General features: G+C 43.2%; 1 protein-coding gene across 2 annotated transcripts in view; it reads left to right on the forward strand.

Moving 5' to 3' along the window:
- The first annotated feature begins 6390 nt into the window (after positions 1–6390).
- ST8SIA4 (ST8 alpha-N-acetyl-neuraminide alpha-2,8-sialyltransferase 4) overlaps positions 6391–14777 on the forward strand; it is a 59435-nt gene continuing 51048 nt past the window's right edge. The window contains exons 1-2 of one of the 2 annotated variants that reach the window (XM_054185677.1): positions 6391–6904; positions 11552–11683. In XM_054185677.1, coding sequence (XP_054041652.1) covers positions 6792–6904; positions 11552–11683 — 245 coding nt within the window. In that variant the 5' untranslated portion in view covers positions 6391–6791. Of the gene's footprint in view, positions 6905–11551; positions 11684–14777 lie in introns of those variants that run through there. The other variant, XM_054185678.1, reaches the window with a different exon arrangement.

Below are 14777 nucleotides of genomic sequence, written 5' to 3' on the forward strand. Positions count from 1 at the left end.
GACCTGCTTATTGGATAAGGGAAATACTCTGGATGTTGCTTACCCGGACTTCAGTAAAGCCTTTGACACTGTTTTCCACAGCATTCTCCTGGAGAAACTGGCTGCTTGTGGCTCGGAAGGGTGCACTCTTTGCTGTCTAAAAAACTGGGTGGAAGGCTGAACCCAGAGAGTGGTGGTGAATGGAGTTAAATCCACTTGGCGATCGGTCACAAATGGTGTTCCCCAGGGCTCAGTATTGGGACCAGTTCTGTTTAATATCTTTATCAACGATCTGCACAAAGGAATCAAGGGCAACCTCAGTAAGTTTGCAGATGACACCAAGCTGAGCAGGAATGTTGACGTCCTTGAGGGTACAAAGACTCTACAGAGGGATCTGGACAGGCTGGTTCAATAGACTGAGGCGAATTCCATGAGCTTCAACAAGGCCAAGTGCTGGGTGCTGCACGTGGGTCACAACAGCCCCATGCAATGCTACAGGCTTGGGGAAGAGTGGTTGGAAAAATGCCCAGCAGAAAAGGACCTGGGGGTGTTGGTTTACAGCCGCCTGAAAATGAGCTGGTAGTATACCCAGGTGGCCAAGAAGGTCAACACCATCCTGGCTTAAATCAGAAATAACATTTGCAGCAGCACTAGGGAAGTGATTGTCCCCCTGTTCTCAGCACTGGTGAGGCTCCACCTCAAATAATGTCTGTTCTGGTTTGGGTCCTTCACTACAAGAAAGACATTGGGGTGCTGGAGTGTGTCCAAAGAAGGGCAATGAAGCTGGTGAAGGGTCTAGAGCAAAACTCTTATGAGGAACAGCTGAGAGAGCTGGCATTGTTTAGCCTGGAGAAAAGGAGGCTGAGGGGAGACCTTAGCACTCTCTACGACTACCTGAAAGGAGGCTGTAGCAAGGTGGGGATTGGTGTCTTCTCCCAAGTAGCAAGTGATAAGATAAGAGGAAACAGCCTCAGGTGATAGGACAAGAGGAAATGGCCTCAATTTGTGCCAGGGGAGGTTTAGATTGGATAGTAGGAAAAATTTCTTCATCGAAAGTGTTGTCAAGCACTGGAACAGGCTGCTCAGGGAAGTAGTTGAGTCACCATTCCTGGAGGTATTTAAAAGACTTGTAGGTGTGGTACTTAGGGACATGTTTCAGTAGTGGACTCGGCAGTGTCAGGTTTACAGTTGGACTTGATGATCTTAAAGGTCTTTTCCAACCTAAATGATTCCATGATTATGTAAAAAATACAGGATTATTATTTTCCCTAAGGATAGACTGTCTCACTAAAACAATATGGGAAGTAGTGCAGCTCATCGTTATCAAATTTCACACACACAGCCTCTAGGAATGTGATAGCCACTTTGATTTAAAGCAGTGAGGTTTTAGCCTTCCTGAAAGATATACTTGCTGATAGCCATTTTGAGTTAGCAGAAAATTTGCATATTTATAACAAATGTCTATGGGACATTTGTAACGTCCCATGGCGCAAAAGTAAAGAGGACATCATGACAACTCACAATGCCTTCTTTTAGGTTGGCCTCTGCATGATCACTCTCCTTGAAATGTTAATATAGTTTATATTTTACTACTATATAAAAGTGTGTCTGTATCAGAGAAGTCTGCAATGCAATAACCACAACAGTGTGTGCCCCTAAAGTAAACATCCTTCCTTGTTGTTACACCGCAACTTCATCTGGGGACCTCTGCACTGGATAAATGCATTACTGCACAAGAGAACAAAGAATATGGCTTTATTGAGATTTAGTTCCAACGCTTTCTAACAAGTTGCTGTACCATTTCTTCTACAGAAAAAGATGTTCTGTTTCTATCACACACAGAAAGAAACGGACGAGAGATTCAGGTAAGCTTGTTGCAACTCTCTCCACATTATTGATCCTGTGGTTGTTCTGCAAGGTGTTTGCAAACACTAAGTCATCACTGCATGTTAGTCACAAAAACGAAAGTGAAGTTGCATCTGAATACGGATTCTGACCTGGTTTTTTTGTGTCAGAGAAATTTAAGCACCACCAACCCAATCCTTGAGTCCTACACAGTGGAATAACTATAGAAACATGCGGTTCACTGCATCATCTTTAATTCTGCTGCCTATAGAAAAGCTGCTGCATTATAAAGCTGATGTATTTGAAATGCTGCTATTTGCAATGCCAGTAATGCTAAAAATGTAATACAGAACTACACTTCCACTACAATAGCAAGTAGATTATATTTCAAAGAGGAAGATGTTTTTAAAAAAAAGTATGCATGGATGATGACAGAAGCATAGAAAGTATTAAAATTGTGGCTGTAAGAGTAATTCTTCTCCAAAGCGTTAGTGTTCTGTGCACATTAATATTAAGCAAACAAGTCTGGTGTCTTTGCGTGAGCCATCAAGCAAATATTGAAGGATATTGATGTCTGCATGAAAACACATCAGTGGTACTTAGAAATTTCTCAAATAATCATTTATTGTTTTAACTGATGTTTCTTTTTTTTACCACAAAATTTGAATAGTTAATACTATTAAACACATTGCATAGAACTAAATCAGTGTTAAAAGTGTTAAGCAAATGCAAGAATGAAGCATCACCCACTCCTATTCCTGAAACAGAAGTGTGTACAAACACATGACCTTTCCACAATATTGAGTGTTCTATTAAAAGTTATTATATAGGAATCAGAAAGCTCTACTTGCTGTAAATTGAGCAGATCTGCATTAAAATTACATGGTAAAAAAAAATAGTTAGAAGGCACCTGAAAAAGTTACCTCATTCATCCTTCCACCTTGAGCCAAGAGTCCAGAGATTTGTGTAACTTGGTCCTAAAGACATCAAGTGATGCAAAGGCTACAGCTTCCCCAGGCAATCTCTCCTAGTGTTTCCCTATCCTCAGTGATAACAAGGACAGAATTAAATCAGAAGATATTTCTGGGCACCCACACATAACATGAGATGCTCTAAATCCAAGAAGGACTTTATATGGTAATAAGTTTTAACAAATGTAAACGTTTCAAGTTTCCAGCTACTTTCTTCAGCATGAAATGCAGCCTTTCAAGAACTCTTTGCCGTAGGAACTAATTAGCACTCTGAAATGTGAAATGCTTAAATGCATGATTATTTGTATTATTCACATTTTTGCTCCTCCAGTAGTCTGCATGAAAGAAATTTTACTGTCATCATCAGCTGCCATGAAATAGGATTTACTGAACATGTTTCTGGGTTCACAGAGCTAAACTATTCCTGTAATTCATATAAAATAATCCATACTATTTGATATAAACTGTATTCATTATTTAAATATCATTAGATTGTATGAGAAAGAGGAAATAATTTCAAGGCATAATTTAGATAGCGTGTTATAGTTATGAAGTGCTGTTGATGATACATTAAAGAAAGGTAATTAAAGGAATTGGCGAAGTACTAGATATGAATGTTTAAACTCTATACAGTAAACTCATTTTGTGTTATAATAAATGTTATCATTGCAAATGAAATATACCACCTGGCTTAATTATGTTATATATATGCTATATACTATATGTGTCTGTCTGTTACTTGAGTACGTCAGAGAGCTGGAGAATACGAATATATTCGTAGGAAAACCTGTTTAGAACAGCCACTTCCTCACTGTACTCACAGCCGTAAGGCTATTTCTGAAATAGAGACCAGGACTCATTTGTGAGAGCACTGAACCAGTTGGAAACTTGCCCTGGATCATCTTTTAAGTGACTCCTGTGACTCTGGGACCCTCAGGTAACCTGAGCTTGGAAGAGCATGCGCAGAAGGTGAAGTCAGTGAATCACTGCAGCATCAGATTGTTGGAGACAATAGGTGGTGGAGCAGCCCACAGCAGAAATCTTCAAGAACAGGTTAGATGATATGGGTCAAGTGCCTGCCTCGTGACAGGGGATGCACTGGGTTACCTCTCAGGATCCCATAGTCCTCCTCTGACACAGCCGTAGCAGAATGGCAGGCATGGCAACAGCCTGAATTTTCATGGAAACGGCCACAGATTGTTGATGTGTGCTTTTGGAGAAGTGTTTTTTTCCACACTTAACTCAAGTATGAACTGACAGTTTTACATTTTAATAACTGAATAAAAGTTTTGGAGTCTTGATGGTTTAGATATTGTAGTTACAATATTAGATGCGTTCCTCAAGAGTGCTGGGAGCATCATAGAGCGCATGCTGGTACTGCTGATGGTATTTAAAACCACAGAGACATAAAAAAACCCAACAAACAAAAGTGTCCCCTTGCCTGGATGGGGCTGCTGTGGTTACATGGAACCAGTTTGGAGTCAACTTTTTTGTCCTCTCCAGGTGCTGGAGGTCAGTTTCAGACTGGTTGCAAGCAGACTGAACAGAGAAGTGCACTGCTGTGCAAGACACCTCATGACACCCATCTCCATCAGTCCTCAAAGTCTCTTGGACACAAGCTGGGATTCCTTGTGTGGGGTGAAGATCAGCCCATATGAAGCAGCAAGGGAGCTGGGTTTTAAACTTCAGTGGGAAGGAAGTGCAGCAGAAAGTGGGGAAGAAGGCGGCACACTACTTTCTGAATGTGCGCATGGCCTGGCACGAAACCAAGAGCTGCTGTGGCTAACCGGTATTGTGAGCCACCGTTGGTATTTGTGGGTGGAACTGAGTAAAACCACCAATGATGATGGGTGAATTTGGGATCCTCTGTATACAGTTCAAGCATCTGCTGTTGATAAGCCCATCTAACTATAAAAATAATATAATGTACAAAAATAATGTAATGGATAAAAAAGAATATTACTGGTGTTCAACAAGGCTGACAAGACTGAGGGAATCCTAACTTTTAAGCTGAACAAGTGATGCAGTTTTTACAACTGTATTAAAGTGGGGGTTTGCATTGAATCCACTTTTTTTTTTTCCTAGAAAAGACTGTCTGACATGAATTATACCAAGTGAAATTTGAAGTTCATGCCTACAGATAGAATGGGTTTTTCTCCTTTTGCTGCTGATGCTATTTAGAGGTCACTTTCTCAGGCTAGGTTATCAGAGCCATGGCAGAGAAGAGCATAGAAAACACAGCTTGATCAGGCTTGTGTGGAAGGAATTTGCAAAGTCTCCATTCCATTCCACTGAGGCTGAATTAAACCTTTCCTATTAAACAAAATTGATTTTTAGAACATAACAACTATTAGCAGCCCTGACAGTCTCAAGGATTTCTCTAACCTTTCTTCACTTTTAATGCCTGTGAGGCAATACTCCCTCGGGAAAGAAAAATCCATGCTTATCTCCACATTTGCATGCATCTTGCTGTGAAATGTCTCTTACCAAACAGTCCTGGGGACAGCATATCACACCAAATAGACCCAGGGAAGGTTCTGTCATCCCGTGAGCTCTGGCTCTTAACCTAAGTTAAGAGGAGAGGAGTCACAGTAGATTTGTCACAAACCCTTCCTGGATCCCCGTGGGAGAAGAGTGATGTTGGTGTTGAAGCCTGCTCCATAAATGCAAACTTTAAGGGCTGTGGGCAGATCCCTGTCACACAGAATAAGGATAGCCCAGGACAGCCCAGTCAAAATAATACTGAGAAAAGTGAATATAGCTCATGATTTTATTTTTTTTCATGTTGCATTATGCATTTTAAAGGTATTGGTGTGTTTTGATTTCGGGTTCAGTATTTGTTTGGTTGTTTTTGTTTTTTGGTTTTGTTTTTTTTTTTATGTGCCTTTCCTGGCAGGGAGAGCAAAGTAAAGGCCATGTTGAGACCGTGTAGATCAAACAGGACGCGGAGCTTGGGCGGTGGATTTGGCCCGGCTCCGGGGCTAATCTCCCGGCGGGGGTGTGCGAGGATCTTGCCTTTTCCCTTCCCTTCCCACCCCCCACCCCCCCCCCCGCCCACAGCCCCGCATTCTCCTGCCGGTGTCGGGGCCGGGCGGCGCTCCGAGGATGGGAAAAACCTACGAACCTCCAGTGTCCTTTTCGAGCTCCAACCGTCCATCGGGGGAGAGAAAAAAAAATAATACTGAGGAATTAAGAAAAAAACCTTATCCTTCTCAGAAAGGGACACGTGCCGTTTCTAAAAAGAAGCGGCACCGCGCTGGCGGTCCTTTACTTAAACTTTCTGACACCCAGCCCGCGACCCGCGGTACAACGTGCTGGGGGAGGGGGGGTGCCTGTCTCCCCCCCCAAACGCCGCGGGGGCTACAATTCGGGGAGAGCGGGGTCCGGCCTCGGCCCATGGGCTGCCGCTCCTGACCCACGGATCTCTCCCCACCTCCGCCGGCCCCCGCAGCCCCGCAGCGGGACGGCCCCGCCGCCGCCGCCCGCCCCCGCGCCGCGCCCATTGGCCGCGCTCCGCCCGCCACCGCCCCGCCGCGGGGAGGGAGGCGCCAGCCTCGCCCCCGGGCCGCCGCTGCCGCCGCCGCGATCGCGGAGAGGGAGACGGAGCCCGAGCGGAGCGGCGGACGGAGGAGCGCGGAGCGGCGGGGCTGGGCTGGGCTGGGCTGGGCTGGGCGGGCGCGTAGCGGCGGCGGCGCGGACTTGTCCCCAAGCCGGCCGAGGAGAAGGAGCCGCCGCCTGCGAGCCCGGCTGCTGGGCAGGGGAGGACAGGGTGAAAGACAGACAAACTAAACGCCAAACGACCCCCGGCGCCTGCGCCCGCCCGATTTTTATTTTTTATTTTTCTTTAATTATTTCGGGGGAGGGGGGAGGGGGAAACCAACCCAACAATTTACCGTGGGTTTTTTTTTGTCAATTTGTGCCGCGTGTGGAGTTGTTTTCCGCACACCCCTGACAAACAAAGGAAAAGGGGGAGGGGGACCGCGTTTCGCAGAAGACATGCGTTCAGTCAGGAAGAGGTGGACTGTGTGCACGATAAGTCTCCTCCTTATCTTCTATAAGACGAAAGAAATCGCGCGGACCGAGGAGCGCCAGGAGGCACCTCTCGCCGGGTAATTGCGGGGCGCCGCGCCGGGAGGGCTCCCCGAGGGGCGGCGGGGCGATGTCGCTGCCTGAGGTCTCTTCCGCGGCCCCACCCGCGTCTTCAGGTTCCCCTGGCGCCCCCCGGGCCGTCACCCGCTTCCCCTGCGGTGCCACCACCGCTCGGCGCTCTCGATGGCCGGCGCAGGGAAGCGGGGGGTGGCGGTGTTTGCGGGGCGAGGGTACCGCCGCGGGACGGGTTATGGGAAGGTTGGGCTGGCGGGGCTCAGCGGCTGGGGGCGAGGGGGACGGGCGGGGGGTTGCCCGGTGCTGGGGTTGCGGCTGGTGCTGCTCCCCCCTCCCCGAAGTCCCCCTAATAGTTCACCCGGCGGCGGCTGCTCCGCTGGGGCCGGGGTGGCCGGAGATGGTGGCGGCGGCCGCCGGAGCGCGTTGTGCCGCGTTTTCTGCTTCGGTAGTCCTTCAGAGGCGAGCGTGCCCGGGTGGGCGGCCGCTGTCGGCTCCAGCTAGTCCTTGCCTCCCTCCCTGAAGTTTGCCTGTGAGCCCTGCTTAACTTCGGTGCTCCTTGGGGATGCTTCCTCTGACAGCGTGCGGGACATCCCCCTTAGCTCCCGAGGCTCCTCTGCTGGAAACTCTGGTCCCTAGCTGAGCGCCTGTGTTACGTATTTTCCCTCTTCTGCCTGTTTTCCGTCGAAAATAAAAGCCGAAAAGTCCCTTGCCATTTTTCTGTCTTGCACCTCAGCTTTCTCTTTGTCACGCATTGTGTTTGTGTACGTGCATGCCTATATTCCTCATTTTTTCTCCCAGCCGGCAGCTATCCTGTGAAAATGTTGGGTTTTCAGCCAACCCTGTTTCTCCTTGAAGGGGTATAATTTTTTGTTTTCACAGGAGGGATGCGTAAATTCTGGGGTGGCTTCGTGAAACCAGCAAAGGCGGGGAAGGGGCTCACACTTTCTGTTTGCTTGTGCAAATCGACGTGTTGGGGGGAGATGCATTCACAACATCCTGTGAATTCACATTCGTCCTGTGGTGTAAGCCTTTGCCTTGATTTGAGGAGGAGGCATAAGGAGGTTGTAAGTTCCCGTACGGGCTTGGAGGAGGCCGCGGCAATTTACAACCTACTTGTTCCCCCCTTCGCCCCCGCGGTCCCCAGAGTAAAGGCAGAAAGTGCATCCCTCTTCCCGGCCCTTGCCCAGGCAGGCTGGAGCGGGAGTGGGATGGGGGCAGCTGGGCACAGCTGGGCGACAGTAGCCCCGGCACCTCCGGGAGCAGGGTCAGGCCTCCTCTGTGCATGTGCGTGGTTAATGATGCGGTGTTGGCTTCCCTTGTTATTAAATATTTTCGCAACTTGGTGGTAACTTTCCTGCTTGTTCAGCCTGGGTGTAAGCCCATTTTCTGCTGCGATGGTGTGGTATCCGCATACTTATGAGATGTACCGAAGTTAGGTGTGCAAAAACACATCTGAAAATGAATGTATGAGGGAGAATCAGCATTAAAGATACCCATATTTCTTAGTATGTACTCGTTCCTGTCAGGCTAGAGGTAGCTGCTAAAATGATTCAGAAATTAGTCACAAGGTAGAATCCATATATATATTTTGAAAAAAAAAAAAAAGCCCCCCTTCATCTTATGATACATTGTTTGACACGATTTAAAAGGTACTAAAATGAACTGATTATTTAATATTGAATGAAAGAAGATAAGTTTGTTTAGTTATAAATACGGATGACCATAACAACACTTGTAAGTATAGCTGCAATATACTTCTGCCAGGTCATTTAGTGATAGCTCTACTTTGGTACCAGTGAGACTTCTTGTGCAGTATGGTGCTACTCACTTTGGCTAAGGATATTGGAATATAGTTTCTTTTCCCAGCCTGTCATCCTATCTGTTACTGTATGAAGAAGCAGGGGGGAAAAATAAAAAACCCTAGGTGTACTACCAGTATCTGCTGCTGCTGTTGATGTTACACTTGCCTTTCTCCTGAAGGAAGGGCTCATGCCATTTGGTTATTTTTTTCACATGGGCAGGCAAAGTCAGTTTTCCATGGGATGTTTTACTTCCAGAAGTACCAGTAATGCAGAATTGTGAAAGCGTGGGGTGGCCTATTTTATGGTTATTAGTGTCACTGCAGGTAAATCCCAGATATTCCAAAGTGGACTACATGCAATTCCAAAGTATGTGATAAACCCTAAATCATCTGTGTTCTTGTAGTAAAGTTTGCTAGGACAATAATTGCAAAAACATGCCCTTCTTTAGCTAGACAGTAATATCCCTTTAAAAATTAAGCAAGTAAAGAAACACGCATATTACGTGGAATGCAATGTTTCGTAAACAGAGTTATCTTCTACTGGTTTATTTATATTTAATGAAATGTCTTCAGGAGGAGAGATAATCATATTATATTGGTCTGATTGATTGGTCACCAAGGCAAGGTAATTCAGAGTGAAGGCTGGCACTGTCAGCCACAAGTTGCTGTCACACTACCAAAGCTTTTTTATTTACATCAGAGAAGATTTGCAGTGATTGTAGAAGATACAAAGTAGCCCAAATTTATTTCACAGTTGTTTACACAATGAAGAATTTTCTGGAGTAAATTTAGCTTTTTATGTGTTAGTGTATTTAATATTACTTTAGGTGAAAATTAAATAATACCAATAAAAGGGAGAGGAGCATGTAAGTGAAGACCTTTGTGTTCATACTAGAACTTTTAACACAAAGTTTCTAGGACCTTCTTTTAGCTCATGAGAACATAATTTAGCATTGTTTTACTGTACAATCTACATAGCTTGCTGCAGATATAAATTGTGAATATGGAAGGCAACACATTTCAAATGCTTCGGTGTTTTAGGTGTTGGCAATGTACTTTGTTGCTAAGTTTTGTCAACTTAAAGTATCTATTGGATAATGCTTCACCCACCATAAACTGGAGACATCTCTGAAGTACTTTTAGACTGAGTACTTTACCTGGACGTATTTTGGTAATTTTCCTATAGATGCATACACACTGTGCATCTAGAAAATATGTATTCAGGAATATTTGCAACCGTTATGGAAAACTCTAAGGCAATAAAACATTTTAAAATAGCAAAAGTTATTAATTACATTCTGTTTATTGAATATAGGGACTTCTGCAGCATCCTCCCAGCCCCTCAAGTTAGTGTGATTTGGCTAATTTGCATACAGATCTTGTACCTACAGGATCGCTTAAGCTGTAGGTTTTTCGGTAGGTGGCAGCCTTACCTCTGAGCCAGCGCTCTGTCGGTGCGGCAGCGCGTTGGCATAGAGGGGATGAGGCAGCGAGAGCGTTGCTGGTAATGCTGGGTTGTTTTTAATGAAGTATGTAATGCTGGCCTTATTAGTTACAGGGGCTTTTGCAAGCATAGCACTTTTTGCAAATGACTACGTGTTACTAGTTTTGTTAATTTAGCTTAATTGATGTCCCATTGCAAGCTTGTTTTGAGTTTAGTCTGCTATATAGTTTGCCAAATATTAATACTTTTTTATATATATGCCGCAGTAATGTTGGTATAGCTCTTACTAAGGGCCATGATCAGCTGCAGGAGAACAAGAGTCGGCGATTCCCTAAAAAGTTTACAGTCTCGCATCTTTTCCATTTTGTTGTTTGAAGGGCTGGTGGTCAAAAAGTTCTGTTTGCAAGCTAAGTGAAGTTAGTTATTGGCGGTATTTCAGAGCATGCTTATTTAATAGATAAAGAGATTTCTGTATATTACTGTTATATGTGCTCCTGAGACACAAGACATTCTACATGGTAGAGTGTTATATCTAACAACTTTGATATATTTATCATTAACAGCTATGTTTGAATTCAGCTGAACATTGCTCTGGCACCTAGATGGAAACAGTATGGAAGATAATGGAAATATGGAGATAAAAACAGATTTTAGACCTAACACCTTAAGTTGTGCTTGAAGTGTTTTAGCTTCTCTGTCACATTTTTGTGACCCTATTGCCTAATATCATTGCAACTGGTAACATGATACCTCATCAGATGTTCAGTGGTCATCATATGCAGCTTACTGTATTATTTTTTTTAAGGTTGCCTTACTAAAATTCATAAATATGATAAGATTGATGAAGAGGATAAGACAACTGTGATTGGTTGGATGTCTGCATACACAATTTTCAAGAATTCTGGACGAAATTTTGTATTTTGTATGGTGTTAAACTCCAGAATTCCATGCATGAAAGTCTTTTAGTATCAATAGCATGCAAAGGGAGTCTATTAGATCATAATTGTAGAACATGAGGAATTGCTGGGCAGAGGCTTGAAAGTTATCAATTCTTGGTTTATCACTGGAAATTTGGAACATAGAAATGCAGAATGTGCCTCACAAACTATATAAAACAAATACTGAAGTTTGGTCCAGGTTCACAATTGTTTGTTGTAATTTTTGTTATGTCCATTTCATTATAAATATAAACATATTTAAGCTCTTAAATTGCATACTCAAGTATTAGATATAGGTGTCCCATAGGTTTCTTACAGGTGCAGTTTGTTTGCTTTGGCAAGCAGAGAGATAATTTCTTCCTTTTTTTTTTGGTGAATGAAAGGAAGTATCACTGGTACTTGTGACTTAAATTATTTATAACTAGAGTTAGCCTTGATGTAATTGTGTCTTTTCTATATTGCATTGCAGAGATGGTGAACTGAGTTTAAGTAGATCAATGATCAATAGCTCTGATAAGATAATTCGAAAGGGTGGCTCCTCAATCTTCCAGCATGCTGTAGAAGGTTGGAAGATCAATTCTTCTTTGGTACTGGAAATAAGGTGAGTGTCTTAAATAAAAAGCAGTTCATTTCATATTGCCTATAGTTCTTTTAATTTCGTACTGCCTATAGTTCTTCTCATCTGGAAAACAGTCATTTGATTTATGGTTGCAGGTGGATGTTTTATAACTGTACGTATTTAGGGTTCAAAATAAATGCAACTAAATTACATTAGACTCCAAAGTCAAGTCATCCTTCATAAGAATAAATAAAATGTTTTCATCTGGCTGTGTCAGTCAGACCTGTGCAGTCATTATCTATATTATGCATGCCCACATTTGAGATGGTCTTCTAGAACTCTATTGCAGTTACTGGTAAGAAACTGGCACTTCTAGGACGTGATTTCCTGTCATCCTAAATGTCTGAAATGGAGCAGATGGAAGTACCCTGAATAGACTGTTTTTTCTCCCTCAACTACAAAAGGAGCTTAGGGAGACAACTTAGATGTAGGAGTCGAGAGCCAGGACGTCAGGTGCTGCGAATACGACCTTGTCTGTGGCTGGGCCAAGCCACAAGGTCAGATGTTGACAACACCCATCTCTTAACACGGCTTTCTCTCCTGAAGTCGGAGAGGCCAAAAAGAGCCTTACGCTCAGTCTGACGGGGGAAACACAGTAGCAGAGATAAAGTGAGCGATAGTTCTGATGTGTCTTAGCAGTTGCAGTGGTCTGCTCACCTTGGGGCTTGAGAGAAGAGAAAGCAGAACCCTGTAAGCGTGTTGTGTTGTCACTGTATCTTCCCTGTCTTAATCAGGAAGGCGGCCAGTGAGGCAAGTGTAGTGGAGCATGGCTTGGCAGCGTGGAGGGCTAGGAGCGTCATGTTCTGTGAAAAATGTTAGAAAATAACTACTTTTAGCAGCAACCACATAATGGAGTAGACTTGATCTTCTGAATATTAGGATTTTTAATAGGAATTTTATCTAATTAAAATGTGGTTTCTATGTCATTTTCCTTTCTACCTTTTTTCTTTTTTTTTTTTTTTTTTATATATTAAAGGACAGCTTACAAAACTCTTAAGCAGTATTTCCATGTAAGAAAGCATGGCTACTCTGAATGAGGAACTTAGGTTGTTTTTTTTTAAATTACTGCTCTTTTATGTCCCTAATTCTAAAACATGCAGGGCTAGCTCAGAAATGTATAAAGCTGTAGTAAAGGACTGATGTTTTGGAAGTCTTGTGCTATGATGGACATGGCACAGCCGAGGAACGGTGTCAGGGATGGAAGGAGTGGCAGGATTTGGGGAGGCAGCAAATTGATGCTCTGGAGCCAGTAGCTGTGTCTCAGCTGCCTGGCAAGTGCTCCGTGGAGCTCTGTGGGGTCCCCACTCCCTGACTGCACAGACTAAGGGACCCTCGGGCACTCGACTGTTCCGCAGGCACCTGGGTTTCCTACTGGTGAAGACCTGGTGGTCACCCTAAAATGCAGCTCAGGAATGGAGCTTTTTCCAGGCCTGTCTGTTTGTATGCAGCGTGTTTGACCAGTGTATGGTTGTTCGGTAAAGGCTAAGTTGTGCTCCAAGGTAGTCTAGGAAAGATAAGCAGATTTTCTAGACCAGTAACCGTATTTAAAATTGATACGTGCATAACTGACAACTCAAGTTGGAGAAATATTGAGTAACTTCAGGAGAATAGTGTTGAAATCTTGAATTATAGGTTACAATTCTGACACTTAGAAGAAAATAGTACACTGTTTTACTTGTGAAGTAAACTGATTTGGAAGCCATTGAACGACTGTAAGTAGAGACAGATAACTCTTTTCAGTCATTTTCTTGAAAAATTAAGTGTCATATTTCAGAGCCATTTAAAACCAATGGCCCAACAACAAACAAGTAAAAATATTACAAAAACTTTTTGATTAAAAGGAAAGAAAATGAAGCTGGGGTTATGCTAATTTTTCATCTGTTTCAAAAGCAAAATACGTCTTTCAGACAAAGAGGTAAAACAGCAGAGAATGCTTTAGGTTGTTTTAAGCCTGTTACTACATGTGTATCATCTGAATCTACTAAAATCATGAGTTTCAAAATCAGTGTTTTGATTTACTGTTGGTTGGTGGAGGGAAGTTTTCTTGTTTTATAAATTACTAATGTGCTCTTAGGAAGCATCACGATGTGATTATGTAGTGGTTTTTTTAAAAATTGTACAGTGAAGGATATTTGTCTCAGTAGTACAGTGAAGAAAGACGTGTATCTTGTACACTGGTTTAAGCAGTAAAGGTTCCACTTTATCAGTGTAAAGATTTAATGTACAGTAGAAAGCATAAAGCTGAGTTTATTTAGATGTCCACGTCGCTGGTCTTGGTTTGGGATGAAATAGCTACCATCATGAACACTGAAGCAGAGAGCAGGTGTTTTCACTGAACCAGTAAAAGTTATTAGATTAATGTGATTTAGGGCCAAAATTTGACATAAACTGTATGAAAGGAATTAGTGCTACCAGCCAGTCATATTCTTTCCAGAAGTCCTCTTTGCTAATGTGCATAGCATATTCAGTTATGGTTCCCAGCAGTGAGGGAGGGAAGTTTGGCATGCTTTTCCCCGAGGAAGCCACATGCAGCCCCTTGTGATATGTGTTCCACTCTGATGCTGACTAAACAACATGCATTCTTCTTTCACTTTTACAGGCGGTTTGCTATACACCTTCCTTCCCTGTCACAGCAGTAAGAAGCATCTTAGCTGTAAATATTTTTATACTTAACAGACCTATCAGGACTAACTTCAAATGTGTCTAGTAATCTTCTAGAGTGTTCTCATGGTTAAACTAACTGTTCAGCTCCTCCAAAGTACATTACGTGCACTGTGTAGACCATGAAGATGATTCATACTCTATTACTGCAACTGTTAAGGTGAATAGTGGTGGTCTTGTGTGAGGTTGACCATAGCAAATAACAGTAATAAAGAAACCAAAAAAAAAAAAAAGCTAGAGCCTGTTGAATAATGTGTAAAAAGTTACCCGTTCTTAGCAGTGGAGAAATAGTTTGTGAAACCATTAGTGTGAAGCATAAAGACATTTCACAAACCTTATTATCACCCATAAATGGCAGCTACTTTTGTTTTTTTATGTCTGCTTTACATCCGCGTTAGCAATTTTAAAACGTAGA

This window comes from Rissa tridactyla, chromosome Z (assembly GCF_028500815.1).
Source record: "Rissa tridactyla isolate bRisTri1 chromosome Z, bRisTri1.patW.cur.20221130, whole genome shotgun sequence".
Taxonomy (NCBI): Eukaryota; Metazoa; Chordata; class Aves; order Charadriiformes; family Laridae; genus Rissa; species Rissa tridactyla.